This window comes from Tetrao urogallus (genome assembly GCF_951394365.1).
Source record: "Tetrao urogallus genome assembly, chromosome: 10".
In the NCBI taxonomy this organism is placed as follows: domain Eukaryota; kingdom Metazoa; phylum Chordata; class Aves; order Galliformes; family Phasianidae; genus Tetrao; species Tetrao urogallus.
The window spans coordinates 19,662,207-19,684,259 of NC_136823.1; the positions used below are offsets into that span (position 1 = coordinate 19,662,207).

A 22,053-nucleotide genomic window follows, 5' to 3' on the forward strand; every position below is an offset into this window, starting at 1 on the left:
ATGGGTTCACAGGTTTCATTGCCTGCCTCCTCCTGTTCCTGCTCGAGGGCCTGAAGTGTATCCAATTAAATCCAACTCCTGAACCAGAAAGCAGGTTACAATTCTTACAGTATCAGGGAGTAGCACAAGGCACAGTACTTTGCTCCTCTCTTCATCTTTAATTTAAGGGAATGTCAATTAAGGCTGATTATCAACACATTGTAGCCTCCCAGTATTGGTATGAGTGCTCATAAAATTGGACAGTTATTTCCCACATTCGTGTCCAGTTTGGATAAAACCAGTTCTTATCTGATTCAAGAAACATCGCGCGTCAGGTACGGCGATCACTTCCAGCAGCTGGGCTGGTTCAGTCTCACATCACTGCTCGTTCTGCTGCCCTTCTGTAACGGCAGACACTCCTCCTTGGCCCTTGTTGACGTCGCTGATGCATGCCCACAGCCCATCTACTGATTCCTTCCACAGTGTGACCTCAAAAACAGAGCAGGAACAGGTTTTAGCCTTAAACATTCCCAGTTTCTCATTGTCACCTTTCTCAACGATCACATCACTAAGATGGCGATGGTCTGTTGATACAGCAGTGTGTCAGACTTGTTTTAAGCATCAAATTATTTGTTGCTGTTTGCTAAATCGTTATCCAGCAATAAAGGGAGTGAGAATTCATTCTGGTGGTAGGATCCCTATAAAATAAAATTAAGCCTACATTTCCAATCAGGACTAAGAATGCAATGCACGTAGTTTGCCAGACATTAGGATTTTCCTCCCCTATAGGTAAATAAAAAAACAAACCACAAAAAACCCACTATTGCATCAAATGGAAGTCTTTAGCAGCCTTAACTCAAAACAACAGAAGCATAAATAAGACATGCGAGAGCAAACTGAGGCTGCAGTACTCACTTTATTGTCTCCTCCAGACACTGCAAGGATATTTGCAGTAATGGACCAACTCACATGCCAGACAACATCATTGAACTTGTGCAGCAATTTTGGTGACCATGAATTTCCAGAGGCATCATCGCACGTCCAGATAAACACTCTGCCATCCTACACAAACAAACAGACTGGGTTGGCTGGCCGCACAAAAACAAGCTTGTTTGCATTTCCAATTATGACTGCACTTCCACTGATGTGAGCTCTAAGTGTGCCTATATGCATATTTGCTGTACATAACGCTCCTTTTTCTTACTACAGCCAAAAGCAAGGCACAAGTACAGCTCACTCCTATAGAAGTCTCACCTGTGAACAGCTAGCAATGGTACTTGTTGGCAAGCCTATGGATGGAGCCCAGGCTACATCTCGAACCCAGTCACTGTGTGCCTCCAGCTTCTGCTCTTCTTTCCACTGGCCATCTTCTTCTCTGAAAATACATTTACACAGTTGGAAGGACGGCAGCAGTGCCAGCTGTGCTTTCCACCTACTGTTCTGGGAGACTTTTAATCACTTTCAGCCTCCTGGTTTTATCCCGACAGCACAAAGCACAAACGTTTTTACTCTCCTCCAAAAAGCTGTATGGCTTAAGCTGACAAAATCCCTTCTAGAGAACAGAATGCAACACACGAGAAACACATTTGGTCTTCAGTTACTGTATGGAGATCTGCTATTCTGCAAATAACAAATGTAATCAAAGACAATTAAATAGCCACTTTTCAAGGTAAGATTAAGCAGATCTGGCAGGAATTGCTATGAGTGTTTCTAAGTCACTAAGTTGTTTCTATTTTTAAAGTACTTTTCTAAAATAGTAATAGTTAAAGATGAAAGCATAGAGATGCCTAAATTATAATTCAAGGTGCTACTGGGGACATTCAGAGACCATAAAGAATGACTTTTTTTTTTTTAAGTTCTTAAGCCTGGTAAGAAAGCACTTACTTCCAGATCTTGACAAGGTTGTCACAACCACCAGATGCAAATCTTTTGATGTAGTTTGGTTTTTGACCAGATGGTTGTTCTATAAGGCTGCCTGGTACGACAGCAGGAGCCCAGCTAACTGCATTACATCCAATCTACATAAGGAAAAAATCAGATCATCACTAAAAGCTGTGGAGGGAGCAGAGGACATTATGCTGGATGGAGAATTAAATGGATAAGAGCTTCAGATACAGTCTATTCTCAAGTGGGCATTTATTCAGGAAGCGTTCGGTAGCTAAGTAACTGTCTTATGGGCAAATATCATCTTGGAACTGCATCCAGTGGAGACGGATTAAAAAAAAAGAAAGAGATGCAAGATGTATGCTGTTGCTAAGAATGAGGAATGCAGAAAGAACTGTGGGCCCACAGCTCAATTTTCTTTTAGTGCAAGCCACCATCATTAACTGCTTAGGTGCCTGTCAAGTTTTGTTTAAACAAGAAGTCCCAGTACTGTGGGAAAAGCACAGGTTTTTCCCTGCAGTTTTTCCAGCTTCTAGTTGAAGTTTACTCACAGCCAGATTGCAGGAGGTGTTCTCAATATCAGAGCCCTTTCCCACTATGTAACTTCCAGCACTGTGTTTAACAATCACGCTCAGATGTATTACGGCATGGCTTTCACATTATTTTCTGCTCCATTTTACTTACTGTAAAACATACTTTCTTACTTTGGATTTGTTTAAAACAAGTTATTTGGGGTTCTGGAAAATGATTTACATTATTTGATTGTATTTCACTATTTAGCTAGTCTGCACATTCTCTGAAGCACCAACTCAATGCTCATGCGAGGCTCCGACTCACAGTATGTGCGTTGCTGATCTTCTTGACTTCCCACTGCCCATCTCCAGTGTAGCTCAGTAATGAAATCGCGCCATCGGAGCTCCCGCAGGCCAGGATCAGCCCGTAGTCGTGTGGCGCCCAGCAGACAGAATTCACTGTGAGGGATGAGATGGACTGGGTTACAACAGAGCGCTAACTCAGCTGCCTAACCCAATCACGGACTTGTACTGCTGAATGGTCACTCAAAGTGAGCAGCTCTGCAAACTAACAAGTCTTAGCACTCCTGAATTTCAGCAAAGACAGTTACCACAGTTTACTGAATGATGGCCTCTAGTTTTAGCACCATTTTAGGTACAGACCACCAGAACAGCACTTTCAGTGAGGTAAAATCCTCTTGACTATCCTGGCAACAGTGAGGAGATATCAGTGATCCTAGAACAAAAGCTGACAAGCTGGCACAGCATTTAAAGTCTAGATCAGTAACAAAACAAAGGTATGCATCCATTATAACTCATTTTTAACCCTGGTTTAGTCTTAAGAGCATGGATCAAGAGTAAATTCTAGTTGAATCCTTTGAGAATAAAGAACAATACTGAACAGCAAAGCACCACTTCTTTCTTTGTGCCTTGGCATACTGAACACTTCAGAAACATCTCAGCTGTGCTTGTAGGAGAACCAATCATGTCAACAAAACAGTTTCAACTGGAAAACAAAACACAGCATACTAAAGTTCCTTCTTCCTTTCCTCCTGTAGTGGATACATACAAAGCTATTTCAAGACTTCAGTACCCTACGACCTTGTTTGTCCAAAGCTGATTTACTTGTCCTGTGTATGTACCAGGACAGCAGGTCTTCCAGCAGTAGGCCATTCTGTAAGTGTCCTCCCTGTGCAGAGCAGACTTACTGCCTTCCCTCCATTAACTTATCACAATCTGGCGGAAGATTTCTTCCTTAACAGTGATGGATTTATTCCAGTCCAAACCCCATCCTTGTCCCAGTGTCACTCCCCAGTTCCAGACACCACACACCTGAGGAATCGTGCCCTGTGTACTCATAGGTCTTTTCCCAAGTGCCATTTTCTTCCTTCCAGATAATAACCTTCCTGTCATAGGAGCAGGAAGCCAAGATGTTTCCGTACATAGGATGAGCCCAGGCAACTTGCCACACTGGACCTTCATGCCTGCAAGAAACAACATTATTTGGAAAAAGCTGGGAGAAATGCATTCCTGTTGTGGCTGTTTCAGCCATCACGTCACAAACTGGTGTTCCGTACATCACTGATACAATGATATGAAGAATATGAAAAAAATGAAAAATAGGGTATGACTGCCAGACAAAGCCATTACCATTGAAAACAATTCCAAACATTTATCCTTGTATTAAGATTGTGAGTTTAAGTCTATAGAGATACAGATGTTAAGTAAGCAATGAATCAGAAAGCCACAGCATTACTTCTGTTTCTGTTCCCCCTGGAGGCTCTGAGCAGCTGTTTGGAACAAGGAGCCACAAAGAACCACCCGGGAGAATCGACCACACATCCCCGAAGACACCGAAAGGCAAAACGACAGAGTGTTAAAGACTTGCAAAGAACATCATCTTTTAAGACCATTTACCCTCTTAGGTCTGCAATGAGGATTTGCCCTCCATTCCGAACATCAAAGATTTTCACAGATCTGTCTGAGGAACAGGTCGCCAGCCGAGTGCCATAGTAATCCATCTGTGCATCGTGCTGCAAGGCAACACATAAGGTGCTGTTGGCCCATGCAAGCTCTCCTTTCTTAATAAACATCATTACATTTTGGAAGTAGCTCTAAGAACTGCCAACAGATCACTGAGTCCCAACATGACAGGATAAGGGGAACAGTCTTTAAATAAGCCAGACAAACCACACAAGTCATTTATTTCCCCACCTGCTCTTTTCTCTGACTGTACAAACGTTACTTGTGCAGCAGGTTGTGTGCAGAGTGGGGATGCACAGCGCTTTCCGGAGAGGACAGGAGTTTGCTTCCACCGAGTGCAAAGCCTTGACCAAGTTACTGCTGTCATTTCTTACTGTGTACATTCAGTATAATTGCACTAACATATTTTATTTAGCTTGAAACGTCAGCATTTAACAGCACTCCTTGCTCTCATAAGCTGCTTTGTAATCCTTCCTCCTATGCATGCTTGCACAGCAGCTCCCACAAACACCCGCATCAAGGAAACCAGTGCTGTCCACCCAGCTGCCATGCCATTCAGCACTCGGGTGTACTTTGTTCCATTGAAACAACCTTCAGCATGGAAACCGTGAGCATTAAGCTTCTCCTTTCCATTTTCCTGCTCTCCATTACGAAATAGCACTATCAGAATTGTAGCCGGGATTTGATATTTCACATCCCAGCGGCCCTTCGGCAAAGATACACCGTGCCCTCGGACCCCGCAGTACCGCAGCAGTCTCGGTACAGGCCGGCACAACAGCCTCACAGCACCAAGCCGCGTTTTCCGAGGCCGCGCGGCAACAGCACCGCGCACACTTACAATCATGTCCTCGTGAGAGGTGTCCACGGTGTTAATGACGGAAACCTGCGGAGGGAAAGGGGCCGGTTAGGGAGCATCGCACCGCGCACGGGCCCGGAGCCGGCGCCCGGCCGGGGGCACACGGCCGGCCCGGAGCGGAGCGCCTCTCCCGGTCCCGCAGTGCCGGCACCGCCGCCTTCTTCCGCTGCCCCCCGCTCTACCCCGAGACGCCTCCCCGCCCGCGGAGTCGGTCCCGGCCCGCCGCCCTCCCCGTGCCTACCATGGCGGCGGCTGCAGGCCGTGGAGCGACGGGCGGCGATCGCTGTGCGGGCGGCCGCGCGGCTCAGACGTGGCACAGCGGTCCGCCACCCAAACGGGCCCCGTCGCGGCGCCGCTCGCGCACTTGGTTCCGCCCGCGCTCAGTTCCGCCCGGCGCCACGCGCGGGTGGGGAAAGGCGGTGCGGGGCCGACCCGTGCTGCTCCGCCGCACTCCGCTCAGCGCGACGGTTCGCGGGGCCGGCGGACGATGGCAGCCGCCGCTCCGTGCGGTAGTCCTGCGGCCGCCGGCCTCCGACCCGCGCCGCGCTGCGAGCCGCTCGGCCTGCAGAGGCCGCTCCGCCTGCAGGGGCCGCCCGAGGCCCGGCGGCGCCGCCCGGAGCCGGCCGGGTCGGCGGGGCCCCCTCCCGACGGCCGCCCCGGGGCCAGTCCCGCCGCCTCGGGGGCGGCCCCGCGGGGAGCGCGCGGCCCCTCTGCCCTCCGCCATCTTCCCGCGGGCGCCCGGCGCCGCGCCGCCCCGCCGCCATGGCCAGCGTGTCGTACCATATCTCCAGCCTGCTGGAGAAGATGACCTCCACCGACAAGGACTTCAGGTGCGGGCCGGAGCGCCTCGTTTCCCCGGGGCGGGCCGTCCCGCCGCCGGGCTGCGGCCGTTTGGAGGGGGTGGCGGCCGAGATGCCGGGCTGCGGCACCCTGCCTCCCGGGCAGGGCGAGAACGGCCGCTTTTGCTCGTCGTCAATGTCAGTAGAGAGGGAAAAGAATCTCTGTAGGCGCGGGACTGGCGGCTCGGTGCCCGGGCTGCGCTACGGGACGCGTCCAATCCGTTACAGCCGGCACCTGTGTGTGACAGGTGTCCCGGGCAGCCCGCGCCGTCCGCCGCCGTTCGGCAGGTTCCGCCCGTGCCCGTTACCCGCCTCGCGGAGCCCGCAGCGGGCAGCGGCGGCCCCGCGCTACGCGCATCCCGCCGGCCGGTGGCCATACTTGGTCATGCTCGCGCTGCGCGGGCACGGGAGCGCGGGTGCAGCCCGGAGGCTCTTCCGGACCCGGCGCCCTGCGGTTCTGGGTTTCTTTTTGGGGTTCTGGCCGGCTGCACGATGCCGCGTGTGCCGGGCTGCTGCCCCGGGGAAGGCTTGCGCGTGGGATGCCGCCCCGCACCGCGGGCAGCGTTTGTTCCTTAGTGCTGAATGACATACATCGGAGCCGGACTCAAAATGGAGGTGTCATCGATGAACGAGAAAGGGGAGATCCTGCTCGGCTCCTTTTGGACACCCGTCCCTGTGCTCAGATGTAATAACCGTTGCTCAGGGCCTCGGTCTGCTGTATATTTCCTGCTCCTAGGAGAGCAGGTAGTTACAGAACTTTTCACTGTGCATTTTGATGTTGTCTCTGTAGGAAATTACACTGGCTGACAGTCAGAGATCTTGTTTTTCTCCTAAGCTGAAGTGAGAAGTACTTGTGTGGGACTTGCGCTCATGGGAGAGAAAAGTGCAATCGGAAATATCATTTGTGCCAAATACTGTCCTATGTTGTTAAGGAAATGCAAATAAATTTGATTGGGTGGTGGATATGGAATGAAGAGCAGAGGAGTGTTCCTTAATAAAGGGACAGCAGAGCATCAGAAGGCATGGAACGCTCAGGGCTGCTTCAGAGCAGCAGTAAATATTGATACCTTTTCTCTATAATGGAAGAAAAAGCTCTGCGAGGGGTCTGAGTGAGGAGAGGGCGGCCAACGCAGCGGCCAGGACCTGTACCAGCCCCAGGGGGCAGGGGGGTGTGAGAAGGGCGAGGTTGGGCTGAACAGTGCAGCTCTAAATACAGCTGCAGGAATTTTCAAGGTAGAGAGGATCTTTTTATAAGGTACAGAGGGACTTTTTTTAAGGTACAGAAGAAGTTTAAAGGTCCGGTGTGGAGCCATGATTTTATTTTCCATTTTTGAGCTAGGCCTTCTCTGTGTGTGGGACCGTGCTGGAGATGTCAGAAGGAACACAGCCAGGTGCATTCTCAGTCCCCATGCTTGGGTTCCTAGGTCTGATAGTTGGTGAAAAACCACTCGTGTTTTTTCCAGCGTACATAACTGTGTTCATTTAGGCACTGAGAAAATGCACGGTGGGTCCCATCCCACAGCGCCAGTTTCAGTTTGCCTTACCCCATCCTCGTCAAATATTTTTAGAAGAGAATGTCTGCAACATTTTCAGAGACCTTCTAGCCAGAGCCTTTTCACCAGCTGCCTCACTCTGAGTTTTCTTCTTGTCAGGAAGTATCAATTCTGTGTCTTTTTCATTAGAGTGTAAAGGATGGTAGGTTAGTCTTTGAAAATCTGTTTTTGTACAAGGACTTACTGTCAAGAGGAGGAGATTCGTTTGTGTCTGTGTATCAGCCAGTCCTCTTCTGCTACATTTCTTTCAGATTTATGGCCACCAATGACCTGATGATGGAACTGCAAAAAGATTCTATAAAACTAGATGAAGACAGTGAGAAAAAAGTTGTGAAAATGCTTTTGAAATTGCTGGAAGACAAAAATGGGGAAGTACAGAACCTGGCTGTCAAATGGTAAGAGCTGTGTCAGATGCTCCCGTATTCACTGGTAATTACAAGGCTGTCACAGACTCTTCTGAGTGTTGGAGTGCAGCCTGCTCCTGCTGCATTGGCACCCTGCTCCAGCCTCCCCTCCTGGGGGCTTTCCCTCGCCTGATGCACACACGAGTTTCTTTACCTGTTGGGATCCAGGCAGGGCGATGCCTTTGTTGAAGCAGTAGGTGACTTCAGAAGTAGTTGAGTTCTTACCAAATTGTGAGGCAGCATGCCTGAGATTTCATTTCTTTAGAGAGAAGCTCAGTTTAAAGTTTTGGGACATCAAGCTCCTCTCCTTTAGAAAGGTTTGAAGTCCAGTGCTGAGTTTCCCAGTGTCCCTGTCGTTGTTACAGGTGGTATTAAGCTGATGACGGGTTCAGCCCTCTTTGCGGACATGTGGTTCCTGCTTTACATTTTTCAACTAATTAGCTATAATTGCGAACAAATGCTGTCAAATACTTTATGCACAATTTTGAGTACAAACTCCCAAGCAGGAAACACAGGTTGTTAAAAGTTGAGATAGTGGTAGTAATAATAGTAATAGCAACAAAAAGTGCAGAGCAAAGGGAGCAGACTCCCCATAGCAGTTCTGAGCCTTGGCTAAGGAGGAGGCTTTCACACATGTGGCAGAGGGTAATAGATAGTTAATAGCGTGCAAAAACCATTTGGCATTTGTTCTCGGAAGACACTCTCTTATGGCTGATTTTGTTTCAAAACTGACTTGGGAAAGCAGTCCTCTTCATGTTCATTCTCACCTGGTTGTCCTTCTGCAGCCTGGGCCCACTGGTCGGCAAAGTGAAGGAGTACCAGGTGGAAACCATTGTGGATACACTGTGCACAAACATGTTATCGGACAAGGAGCAGCTGCGGGACATCTCCAGCATTGGGCTGAAAACAGTCATCTCTGAGTTGCCTCCGGCTTCTACAGGTAAAACATTTGTCCCTGCCTGATAGATTGAGGCAAAAGGGAACCATCGCCTTTGGGAAGCAGGAAAATGGGTGGTCAGAGCCTGAACATTATAAATTCCTTATTCACTAGCTGGAGGACAAGAAATGAAGGAAGAAGGAAAGGTAGTTCAAGCTGAAATACTGCTATGGGTAGAGATGAGGTGACATGAGATCTCTTGAGCTGGTCACTGTGAGGATACTCACATCTGAAACTGCATCTGAGAGAAATCCACTTATGTTTCTGCAGTCCTAAGGCATTCAGTGCGAGTTGAGATCCAGCTGCTCAGGACATACCCGGCATTCACGGAGATGTAAGTTTCCTCTGCAGCCATTCCGTGTATCTGCTGCTCCTTTATGGCAGGTTGCCACAGCAGTGCTGTGCCTGTGTTAGAGGCTGAGAGGAGACTGAGGATTAGTTTGCAAATTACTAAATTTCATCACAGAGCTGATGAAACAGGGCTGTTTCTGCTATGATTGCTCTCCCTATACAGAAAACACTGATGTGTTGGATCTGAATATTTTCAAGTTAAAACAGGGGAAAAAGAAACTGTCAGAAAACTCCCCCCAGCTCTGCTCCATGAGTTCCATGGCAGGGGCTGCCCACTCTGTGCCACCGTTTGGGTAGAAGACTCTCCAAGGTGAGGAGCTCCTTTGGGAGCATTAGCAAGCTGTACTGCAGCTGGAGGCTCCTTGCTGCTGGCGATGTCTGTCCTTCACCTCAAACAAAAGCTGCCTGACTGCTGCTCTTGTCATCTCTTCCTGTGGTGAATTGTTATTTTCACTGTAGGATTGAGACCTCTTTTTAAGTGACGGGAAAAATCTCTCTCTTGCAGGTTCCACCATGACAGCAAATGTATGCAAAAAGATCACAGCCCAGCTGACAGGAGCTATTGGAAAGCAGGAGGATGTATCTGTGCAGCTGGAGGCTCTTGACATCCTGTCAGATATGTTGAGCAGGTACCAAAGGATTTCCTTTGGCAGCTGGGTGCAGCAAGGGGCTGCACTTTGTGTGTTTGCTTTTGATTTCTGTATTTCCCTAATCTTACTCTGTGGGCTTAAAACTGAAGGATTTGGGTTGGCTGCCACTGGGGGATATCTCAGCAGAGCAGATTGCCCAGCAGGAATGAGGAGCTGCATGCTGAGCCTGTCTGTGCTGGGCAATAGTGGTAACAGTAGTGATGGATCCCACAGAGGCTCTGTTAAAAAAAAAAAAAAAAGTAAGGCAAGGGAGGGCAAAGCGGGGGAGTTTATTTTAGCCCTCTGATCTGATTGCACATGCATTTTTTTTCCTGGCTGCCTCTTTCTCTTGTTACATAAGTCAGAGTGACAGTGTCATATGTCAGCTGCATGCAGGAAATTATTGACGAAGCCCCAGGTCATCTAGAAGGACTCAATCAAAATCAAATTACTCCATGATGAAGACAGAAAACCTTTCCCTGTGTTGTACAGTACAAGCCAGTGTTCAAACCCAGGATGCCAAAAACACCCTTTTGCTCTCCCTTCCCCTTCATAGCTGAAGAGCTTGTATGCTTTTTGCTGGCATAGGAGCTTTTCCTCTGACATGCTGACTTTCAAATTCTGTCTCGTTCTGTTGGTTGCAGGCTGGGGGGAACGCTCTACTCTTTCCATTCTTCCATCCTGAACTGTCTCCTTCCTCAGCTAACGAGCCCCAGGTTGGCAGTACGTAAAAGAGCCATCATTGCTTTGGGTCATCTCGTCCTGACCTGCAGTGGGAACATCTTCTCAGAGCTTGCAGAGCACCTTATTGCTGAGCTGAAGAAGAATGAGTCTACTTCAACTACCAGGACATACATTCAGTGTGTCGCTGGCATCAGTAGGCAGGCTGGACACCGCATAGGTAGGACAAGTGGCTTGAAACGGTACTGGAAACAGGCATGCATTTTAAAGCAGCTCTCTTTCAGTGGTAAAAGAAGTGCATTTGGTCTGTTCCTGATGTGTTAGTGGGTTGTGCTTTGGGATTCTCTCTGTGGTCCTAATTTGGCATTGGTCTACACTTGGGAGGAGACGTCAAACGAACTCTCTGGCTGCCATTCTATAGTGCACTTCATCTCAAGGTCTTTATCACTACCCTGGTCTGAATTAATGCTTCTGTGAATGACGGCAGTGGATTCACCTTGTTTTAAATAAGAGGAGAAATGTAGGATAGCAAGTCTGAAAGATCTGCCAGAACTGACATTCAGCCCTAGAAGACTTCTAGGTGTAGCTCTTTCTATGACTGAAGGGCCAGGGTCGTCTCTGAAAATCCCTGCAGGGCTGCTTGCTGGTGGGCTGCTGGCTCCTTGCTTGGCTCCCTTGGCCTAAGGGATCCAAGTGGGGGATGCTGTGCCAGGCACGTGAAGGAAGTAGCAGGTGGCTGACATTGTTTACCACTGCTTACTTTGTCTTTCCCAGGAGAACATCTGGAGAAGATAATTCCTCTGATTGTTCGGTACTGTAACGTGGATGATGATGAGTTGAGAGAGTACTGCTTTCAGGCATTTGAGTCTTTTGTGAGAAGGTGTGTGCCCTTGAACAGCTGCACCATCCTTTGCACTATGTCCTTCTGGTGTAAATATGTCTACTTACAGTGTCCTGGGCTGGGTATCTTCCTACATACATTCCTGTTGGGAAAGATGGTTCACAAATAACCGTTCTTCTTCACATAGAGTTGGGTGTGATTTATGAGCTGTATTTCCTTAATGTATAAAAGTGTATTTTCTGTATCGGTTTTGCAGAACTAGGAGTTTTTCTTGTCTTTGGAGGATACCTTGAGAAGGGGGTTCCTAGAGCAGGGAGGGAGTGGAAGGCAAGAAGGGGGGTCATATAGAGGAGCTGCTGAGCTGCAGCTTTCCTGACATTCGGTCAGAAGTTCAGGGCTTGTCTTGGAGAAGCAGCCCTGCAGAGCTGCTGAGCTTTTCTCCCATGGGGAGCAGACTGAACCAGGTGTTCACAGCTAGTTTTTTTCCGGGGTGTTTTTTTTTTTCCTTATAGAAACCAGTGCATCCTCCCCAGGAGAATGTGGTATTGCTTCATGCACGGTAAGAAAAGGACTTAACTCATACTAACAAAATGCTTAAACAATCTGGGAAGCATTTTGTGACCCTTTTCAGATGGACTGTATTAGTTGAATATTTAAAATTGCTTATTACTCTTTTTATTAACTCTAACTTCTAGAATTTTTATTTGTCATGATAGGTGCCCAAAAGAAATTGACCCTCACATCCCAAATGTGATGAGTCTGTGTTTGAAGTACATCACCTTTGACCCGAACTACAACTATGACAACGAGGAGGAAGAAGAGGAAGAAAGGATGGAAACTGAGAATGGGGAGGATGAAGAACAAGGTGCCTGCTTGTGAGGATGACTGTGCTTAGCAGAACACTGGTTTACGTTTCTCCCCTGCCTGCTCTCATTCTCTGGGATGTTACTTTTCAGATGTGTCTCAAGACAGTGCTCTTGATTTGGTTGTTTTAATTTACTGATGGTAATAACAAGAGCCTCAGATCTCGGCCTGCCTGAGGCAACAGGGAGAACACTGAATCTAGTACTCTGAACTGTCAGAGAGTAGGTGGAGGAAGCATTGCCTTTCTTGTCCCTGCTGACTTAGCAGTAATCTCCTAGAGCATGTACAGGGAGCAGCCATGCTTCATGCTTGGAAATCCTGAGGAGCAGCTCTGATGTCTTGGCTGTTGGAAGCACTTCCTTGTGCTCTCAGAAGTGCCAGTGCTGCTTGCAGCCTGCCAGGCAGACCTCAGACTGTGGCTCCGAGCAGCTGATTTGGTGTGTGTGGGTTGTCAGTCGAGGGGAGGTGCCATCTTTGAGTCTTCTGAAGTCTGAGCTTCCACTGGTGGCACCAAGCATTTGAATCAGCTGTAACCAGATTCCTGGTTCTCTGATAATTTAGCTGCAGTAGATTCACACATGTGCCAGTTAGAATCTCCTCCTGGGATCCTAACAAAATGGTGTTTCTTGAGAAGAAAGAGGTTACGAGGAGATCTAACAATTGCAGCTAATGGTTACCTTATGGGTTTCTTACTGCATCTGCTGGGGTGCTGTGCAGTATTGTTTTTGGGTTAGATGATCTCTAGAGGTCCCTTCCAGCCCCTACAATTCTGTGGTTCTGTGAACTGCTGTTGAAATGAAAGGCTGCCATTTCAGCGTAACAGTTTCAGTTCAACCCAACTCAGCCTACAGATATTGTAGCCACACCATTGTTATTATTATAAGGCAGCTATTTTTTACTGCTTTGTAGCAGAAAGAAGCAAAGCTACAGTCCTGGACCCTTGAAAGTAGAAACATTAGAAACATCTCGGTCACCAGTGAAAGCAATCTGATACTGTCTTAAGAGGGGTCTTGTGTTTACTTTCTGAATCTGTTTAGCTTGGTCAGATAGCAGGTGCATGTCTGAGTACTTTCACCTATAGAAAGCATCTTGTAATGTCTCTATTTATAGCTGCATGAAATGTGTGGCAGCTAAGAGCAAAGTTAGAACAGGTTCCCTGAAAGGAGGGCATGTTTGTTTACTTTCATGCTAACCAGGGTAAGATCCTGGCAGGCTTCCTGGACAGTGTGTTAGTTCTTCTGCCAGTAACATTGTAAATTGTTTGCTATTTTGTGCCATTCAGGGATTGCTAAGACAAATATTTACGTATTTCTGCCTTTAAAATTTCTGCCTTTGGGCTCCATCAGCAGAGGGGTGGCCAGCAGGGACAGGGAGGTGATTGTCCCCCTCTGCTCTGCTCTTGTGAGGCCCCATCTGCAGCGCTGCGTCCAAGTGTACAAGAAAGTACAAGAAAGACAGGGAGCTGTTGGAGAGGGTCCAGAGGAGAGCCATGGAGATGATCAGGGGACTGGAGCACCTCCCCTACGAAGACAGGCTGATGGAGCTGGGCTTGTTCAGCCTGGAGAAGAGAAGCTGCGGGGTGACCTCATTGCAGCCTTCAGTACCTGAAGGGAGCCTACAGACAGGAGGGGAATCAACTCTTGGAAAGGGTTGATAAGTGCAGGACAGGGGGAAATGGTTTGAAGTTGAGGGAGGGGAGATTGAGATTGGACAGATTTAGATTGGACGTCAGGGGGAAACTCTTTACAGAGAGAGTGGTGAGGTGCTGGAGCAGCTGCCCAGAGAGGCTGTGATGCCCCGTCCATCCCTGGAGGTGTTCAAGGCCAGGTTGGATGGGGCCCTGGGCAGCCTGGGATAGTATTAAATGTGGGGGTTGGTGCATGCAGCAGGGGGTTGGAGATTCATGATCCTTGAGGTCCCTTCCAACCCTGGCCGTTCTGTGATTCTGTGATTCTGTAAAATCAGAGAATCTCATTTTTCCTTCAAAACAAAAGCCTTCATGCCTGAGCTGACGTGGCTTCCCCAGTAAATGAAGTAATGTTAAGGTTTGTTCTGCCAGCTCTCACGTGAAACAGAAGAATCTGAACTCACATCAGCCCTGGGTCACCCTGCTGTCTCTGGTGACATCTGTAGGGACAGGCTATTCTGGACAGTTTTGTATGTGAGTTATTGGCACCTGTTTGTTTAGTCAGCCAAAGGGTTAGACTCTGAGGTATCAGGTAATGGTCTACTCCTGATTTGCTCCTGACAATGCACCTTGTTTTCCCTTGTCTTCCTTCCAGAAAGTGATGATGAGTACAGTGATGATGATGACATCAGTTGGAAAGTCCGCAGGGCTGCAGCAAAGTGCCTGGAGGCCATTGTCAGCAGCAGGCATGATCTCCTTCAGGACTTCTACAAAACCCTTTCTCCAGTTTTGATAAGCAGATTTAAGGAGAGAGAGGAGAATGTCAAAGCTGACATCTTCAGCGCTTATATCTCCTTGCTGAAGCAAACGCTGCCCGTCCAGAGCTGGCTGCATGCTTCAGACGACTCTGACAAAGATGATGTTTCCCTGACAATGCTTCAGAACCAGGTGTGTGAGGAGATGGTGGGCTGGATGACAGCAGAATGCAATAAAGAGAAGTAGATAGTGAGCCACTGATGAATGTGCCTAATAGTCAAGCTTGAGAACAAAGCTAGCTGAAGGAGCTTTGGGCAGACCACCAGGAGGTACTGGATCCCAAGGGTTAACAGTTCCCCCTTTTTTTTCGGTTCATTCTTACTACCCTTCCTGGGAGTGAGAGCTGAGGCAGAGCAAGAGCACTCAGCTGTGTGCAGTTGTTCCCCTGGGCCAGCCTCTGACGTGTTTTTAGACTGTACAGGACACACTGGCCTTTGGCTAAAATAATGATCTTGTTGTATTTCTTAAAGCTTTTGTTTTAGGGGACAACACCCGCACCAGAAAGGTTTGCTGGGGATTCTGTTTGTAGAATATGGAAGAATAAAGTCCCCTCCAGCTCACCTGTCTGTGTATTTTTTCTTCACATGCACTGTAATCTTTCCTTTGTCTTGTTTTCTAATGAACAATTCCACTGTTGACTGCTGAATCCTGACAGTTTTCTTGCTGCACTGTTGGTGCTTCTGGCTCAGCTGAGCAAGCTGCTTTGGTAACAGAGCTCTGTGCTCTGGAAGCTGGGATGACCGATGTGTTTCTTTCTGTTTTGTTTTTCCACATTGCAGGTTCCCAGCATTGTCAAGGCCTTGCACAAGCAGCTCAAAGACAAGAGCATCAAGTCCAGGCAAGGTTGTTTCAGCCTCCTGACGGAGCTGGCCAATGTTCTTCCTGGTTGCCTGGCAGAGCACATCCCTGCACTAGTGCCTGGTAAAGCTTGTCCACGGTCTGTGGGTTGGCTCTGTTAGTTGGTATCACAGCATGTGTGCTCCTGACCTGTGTGTTCAGGTTTTATTCCTCTGTATTGTCTCTGTTCAGCTTCAAGGCCTGCATGTCTTCTTCTCCACGTTGATATGTTAAGCAGTTCCCAGATCAGTCCTTAGTTCTGTCTACCACTGACAGCCAGGGTAAGAATACCAGCTTCATTTCCACAGTCCCTGAGGAGGTGTCTTTAAGAGGGCATGTTCCAGCCTCCTTTGAAATTAGCTAGAATTACTTGCTAGCCTGCTGAGGTCAGTAACAAGTGACTTTTTCTTTTACAAAATGTAGTGGTATTAACAAAGATATTCATTCTGACTGATCATTTTATGTGTTCCCTCACATTTTTCACAGAGCTTTCCTTGCCTGTGAGTTCATGAAGTATCCCAGACTGCTGAAAGGCTTGCAGTAATGAGGGTCTGCTTTGGCTTTTGGAGTGACTGTGTAGTAAATGTATAAAAAGTCTCCTGTCCTTCTTTCTTAGGAATCAGTGCATTGCAGAAAGCTTGTAATCAGAAAGCCAAGCACAACTTCAGGGATAGCAAGCAGTGTTGTGTTTCTGATTAAGTCAGAAAATGGACTTGGAAGTATGTGACATTTAGGAAGGAAGTCTGCTAATGATCCACAGTTATGTTGCTGGCAATACTAACAGAAGTCATAAAAGAAGTCATAAGACTTTCCACAGAAGAATAAAGGAGAAGCTCAGAAAGGGACATTACAGCTGCGTGGGGTGTCTGCTGAGAATGGAGAATTCCAGCCTTAACATTGTCAGTCCTGGTTGTATTCTGATAACAGTCCCTCCTTAGCTCAGCCCAGGATGACTTTTCTTATTAAGTTTTAAAAAGTTTTTGTGGCCAGCTATCTGTGCCTGCTGCAAAGAGTGACTGCTTCTTCCCTGCAAGCAGAAAGACTGCAAAGATAATAGTTCTTTGGAATGGTAAATATAATTTGAGTGCGGAGAGGAAAGAAAACAGATTCAGATTGAGCCCATTTTCTGAGGGTGTCTTTGGTGGCTTTTTTTCCCAATAGAAACCATCAGTTGAAATAAGCAGCGTTCATTCTTGTCTCTTCTGCACAGGCATTGTTTTCTCCTTGGCCGACAAATCCAACTCCTCCAACATGAGAATCGACGCGCTGTCTTTCCTTTACGTCCTTCTTTGCAACCACCAGCCAGAGGCATTTCATCCTCATATCAAAAGCCTGTTACCTCCAGTTGTGGCCTGTATAGGAGACCCCTTCTATAAGATCACTTCAGAAGCTCTGCTGGTTGCGCAGCAGCTTGTGAAGGTTATCAGGCCTCTGGACAAACCTTGCGCTTTTGATGCCAAGCCATATGTGAAGGACCTTTTTCCTGGGACTCTGAAACGATTGAAGGCAGCTGACATTGACCAGGAGGTAAAAGAGCGTGCTATCTCGTGTATGGGACAAATCATTTACAGTCTGGGAGACCATTTAAGCACTGATCTGCAGCCAACGTTGAAGATATTTCTGGAGAGGCTCAAAAATGAAATCACCCGATTGACAGCAGTTAAAGCATTAACACTCATTGCCAGTTCTCCACTTAAAATAGACTTAAGACCAATCCTAGGGGAAGGCTTCCCCATTCTAGCTTCCTTCTTGAGAAAGAATCAACGTGCCTTGAAACTCAGCACTCTGGCCGCTCTGGATATTCTGGTGAAGAACTACAGTGACAGCCTTAAGCCTGTCATGATAGAGTCTGTTCTTACAGAGCTCCCTGCTTTAATCAGTGAGAATGACATGCACGTTTCCCAGGTGGCGATCGCATTCCTTACTACTTTAGCTAAGGTTTATCCATCCTGCATCTCTAAGATCACTGGTTCAGTTCTTGCTGAAATCTTTCAGCTTGTCCACTCACCTTTGCTTCAAGGAGGGGCTCTGAACGCTATCATTGACTTCTTCCAGGCTCTGGTTCTGACAAAGGCAGCCACTGTGGGCTACTCAGAGCTGCTGAAGCAGCTGACGGCACCCATGTACTCCTCAGGTCCACCTGGGGCATCGGCAGCGTTACACAAGCAGGCGTATTATTCTGCTGCTAAGTGCGTGGCAGCCCTTTCCTCGGCCTGCCCCAAAGAAGCCCCTGGGACAGTGAACCAGTTTATCCAGGATGTGAAAAGCCCCAAAAGCAGTGCTGCTGTAAAGGTGCTAGCCTTCCTTTCGCTGGCAGAGATGGGGCGCACCACGAACCTCACGAGTGCTCAGAGGGAGCTCAAAACCGTCATCCTGGAAGCATTCGCTTCCCCCAGCGAAGAGGTGAAATCTGCTGCTTCCTATGCACTGGGGAACATCAGTGTTGGAAATCTTAAGGAGTATCTTCCCTTCATGCTGAAAGAGATTGAAAGCCAGCCCAAGAGACAGTACCTCCTGCTGCACTCTTTAAAAGAAGTCATTAGCTCCTCCCCAGCCGACAGCCTCAAGCCCTACGTGGAGGATATTTGGGCTCTGCTTTTTAAGCACTGTGAGTGCTCAGAGGAAGGGACGCGCAACGTGGTGGCCGAGTGCTTGGGGAAGCTGACTCTGGTGAATCCCTCTGAGCTGCTGCCTCGGCTGAAAAAACAGCTGTCATCAGGTAATGAAGAGCAGTGCTGAGATGGAGAGGTGCTTTGTTTTGCTGGAAGCTCCTCTTGTAAAGCACTGGTGGGTACCGTGGGGAGACAGGCAGACCGGAGAGGTGAAAAGGAGACAGGGGATCTTTGCGAGGGGCTCAAAGGAGCCATGCATTGCATGGGCTGTGGGAGGTGGCTCACAGCAGGGACTGGACAAAGACATTGTGCTGGGAGAGGTTGTTCAGGCAAATCCTCAGCCCGCTTTTCAATGCATGTCCGCTGAAACTGAGAGCAGAATACGTGCTACAAAGTTAAAGTGATGATTTTGTCTCTTGATCTGTCACTGTTTTCTTCTTTCCATCTTTGTCGCAGGCTCTCCACATGCCCGCAGTACAGTGGTGACTGCAGTCAAATTCACCATTGCAGACCATCCTCAACCTATTGATGCTCTTCTGAAAGGCTGCATAGGTAAGCTAGTGAAAGTCACAGGGTGCGTGGGAGCAGGTTTTGGCTTTCATTAACAGCTCAGGGATTTTTCACACCTGTGTGAGCCTCACCTAATCCAGTTATTTTTCTGCAGTGCCTCTGGGTTTTGGCGCTCAGGGGGAGCACTGTCACGTGGGCCCTTGCTAAATTTTGTGATACTGTGCTCTTGGGCATATTCTGTTGGTGGCAGAGATTTTTAGGAAGCATTAACTCCCTCTGCTTTCAAACGTAAGATTCAAGCATTATGCAGAAAGGATCTTGTGAAACACAACCTAAATTAAGGCCTTATACCTTGTAGGGAGCCTCTGTCTCAGATCTGTTGTATGGAAGTAGGCCTTCTGTTTCTGAGAAGTCTTATTGGAGCAAAGTAGATCTAAGCAAGAAGAAAGAACGCCGTCCTTGAATACTGAACCTTCAGATGTGACTTTAAGGGAAGGTCTGTGGTAGCTGGAATCTTGCCATTTATCTTTATGCCCATATGCAAAAAAATATGCACAATTCTTCTATTAAGGATATAGTAATCCTCAATGAAAGTATCTCCAGTGTCTGTTAACCATGTCCCTAAAGTTATTTCACCATAGCTACATATCTTCCAAGTCCATAGCTACGTATCCCAGCTACATCAAAAGTACACTGTAGTGTTCCTGTGTCAGTTACAATTGCTTCTTGGACCTGTAAAACACTGCCTGATGTGTTCTCAACCACAGGTAACTTCTTAAAAACCCTTCAGGATTCAGACCTGAATGTTCGACGGGTGGCTTTAGCCATGTTTAATTCTGCTGCTCATAACAAACCTTCTTTAATCCGGGACTTGCTAAACACACTTCTCCCCAGCTTATATAACGAAACAAAGGTCAGAAGAGAACTCATTCGAGAGGTATGCCATCGGTTTGTGCCGAGTGCGGTACGGCAGCAGCTCTGTGTGTGTGAAGCAGTCACGCTGTCTGCTGGTAGGTTGCAGCTCTGTTTTTTTTCTTGTTTAAGGTAGAAATGGGGCCATTCAAACACACGGTGGATGATGGCCTTGATGTGAGGAAAGCTGCTTTTGAATGCATGTACACGCTGCTGGAAAGCTGCCTTGACCGGCTGGATATCTGTGAGTACCTGAACCATGTGGAGGATGGACTGAAGGATCACTATGATATTCAGGTGGGTAGGTGCTTTGCCAAAACTGCTGTAGGACAGAGAAGTAACTGATGTTACTCAGCTGTCACGGAGTTGACCAGATCAATCTATGGCCGTGACAGGGGGGCAGCAGGCCTCTGCCCTTCCACCCCCACCCCGGTCCCACAAAATGGGAAGGAAGGAAGGGAGGAAAAGAACAGCGGCAACAATCTATGGAGGAACACTTGTTTTACTATGATACCAGAATACAAGATAACACAATAGATACAATTTAATTGAAATTGAGACTATTAAATCAGACAAGATGAGAGAGAGACTGAGTCAAACCTGAACAGCTTGGAACGGCTGGGAAAGCACCTCCAGCACCCACTGCCAGGCAGCAAGAGAGCGCCCCCCTGGAAGGGCCAGATCCCGGGACTTCTGTAATGTACAGGGATGGGAACCTGGGATTGGAGCAGGGACACTTTAATGCCCCGTGCACTACATGACGTTTTGATGTGGAAGACTGCAACCCGAAAAAACAAAAAACATAAAACCATGACATCAGCTCTGAGGGAGCCAGGGCACGACTCATAGCTTGATAGGAGCGCTGTTTCCTTTTCATTCTGTTTAATCTACCTCCACTTAGAAGGGGTACAGCAGTGGCACAACTGCTGGGGTGAACGCAGGCTTTCTCTCAAAAGCTGAGCACCCCACAGACCCCTGGCAGCAGGACGCCTGGGACCTGAGTCCAGCTGGGCACCTGTTGTACGTTGGCTGCAAGCAGGTGCATTTCTAAGTATGACTCTTAATAAAAACCCCTCGCAGAAGTGCAGAGGAAACCACTGCGGTACAGATGCCATGATGAGAGCACAGCCTTCTGCAGACAGATCCATGCTGGAGCCAGGGCACTGGAGGCTGCAGCGAAGCAGCACATCTTACCTTTCCTCCTTTGTCTAGATGCTGACTTTCATAATGCTGGCCCGGCTGTCCACGCTTTGTCCTAACGCAGTTCTGCAGCGGCTCGAGCGCCTGATCGAACCGCTCCGGGCAACCTGCTCCACAAAGGTGAGATCAGTGGGGCGTGCTGGGCGTTCTTAGCCCTCTGCTACTACTTCTGAGCAACCTGCTCCCCAAGTCCCTCTGGTTAGAAAACGATCTGCTCGCTCTGCTGATGTCAGTGTTGTGCCAGCATCACCTTTTCTTAATCCTAACTGAAGATTCTGCTTTGGATTTTTAGGTAAAAGCTGGTTCAGTGAAACAGGAGTTTGAAAAGCAGGATGAATTGAAGCGATCGGCAATGAGAGCAGTAGCTGCTCTCCTGACCATCCCTGAAGTAGAGAAAAGTCCAGCGATGGCTGAATTTTCTTCTCACATCAGATCCAGTCCTGAAATGGCATCGCTTTTTGAAAGTATTCAGAAAGACACTGCTTCTCTGCCCTCTGCAGAATCAATGGACCTGAGCTAGGGCTCTGCCCTGCACTCCATTGCCTGCCTCCCCACACGTGAGCCAAGGGATGTCACAGGTGGGCAGAGTGAGGATGTCATCAAGCTGCTCTGTGCTGCAGCAGCTGCTTGGCAGCCGGCGAGTGCTAGCAGAAGTAGCTGCTTCTGGCTGCACCTGTGGGCACCAGGCATCTCACTGCATTTTAATGTGGTATGTGAGATCAAGGAAAGCATTGCCCCCGTGCAGGGAGGAGTAGATGTGTATGCTAAGTTTCAGCAAGCTTTTACAGGGTATGTCAAGCAATGTAGCATGATGCCATGGAAAATGGAAACCACCTCCTGGAGTTTCCCTACTGAAGTGCAAAGTGAAATAGCTTTAAAGTTTGGTTTTTTTTTAACCACTGCACACGCACTTTTTACTCCAAATTGCCTGAAGAATGTATTGTTTCACTTAACAATATGGCTGAAATCTGTGTGTCTTTTAAGTAGTGATGTACACCACAAGCACCTTTGTCAAGAAGAGGAAGGAGACTAGCATGAGCAAAGCTGCGCAAGCTGCAGCTGGACTTTCTTACCAAGACATCCCAGCCTGTCTGCACAGGGCTGGATTCATACAAGGGACAGGTGGGTATTTCCACAGCGTTTCAGCAATACTTTTTCTTTCTACTTTTACTGCAGAATACCTCAATAGGCTGCCTTCCAAAAGAGACGGCAGGATTGTAGTACAA

General features: G+C 48.0%; 2 protein-coding genes across 2 annotated transcripts; one reads left to right on the forward strand and one right to left on the reverse strand.

Moving 5' to 3' along the window:
- Positions 1-357: 357 nt before the first annotated feature.
- On the reverse strand, positions 358-5,938 carry SEC13 (SEC13 homolog, nuclear pore and COPII coat complex component; the record flags this gene model as incomplete). Its single annotated transcript, XM_079540307.1, has 9 exons — positions 358-468; positions 895-1,041; positions 1,234-1,354; positions 1,864-1,997; positions 2,701-2,834; positions 3,708-3,859; positions 4,293-4,408; positions 5,197-5,241; positions 5,525-5,938. The coding sequence occupies 9 exons, from the start codon at positions 5,936-5,938 to the stop codon at positions 358-360; spliced, it is 1,374 nt and encodes a 457-aa protein (XP_079396433.1).
- Positions 5,939-5,976: 38 nt separating this feature from the next.
- On the forward strand, positions 5,977-21,347 carry LOC306950172 (cullin-associated NEDD8-dissociated protein 1-like; the record flags this gene model as incomplete). The annotated part of the gene is made up of 15 exons (XM_079540336.1): positions 5,977-6,044; positions 7,858-8,001; positions 8,796-8,950; positions 9,804-9,927; positions 10,572-10,828; positions 11,383-11,488; positions 12,166-12,314; positions 14,596-14,888; positions 15,536-15,677; positions 16,804-18,312; positions 18,662-18,757; positions 19,483-19,652; positions 19,760-19,924; positions 20,840-20,947; positions 21,120-21,347. The coding sequence occupies 15 exons, from the start codon at positions 5,977-5,979 to the stop codon at positions 21,345-21,347; spliced, it is 3,714 nt and encodes a 1,237-aa protein (XP_079396462.1).
- Positions 21,348-22,053: the final 706 nt, after the last annotated feature.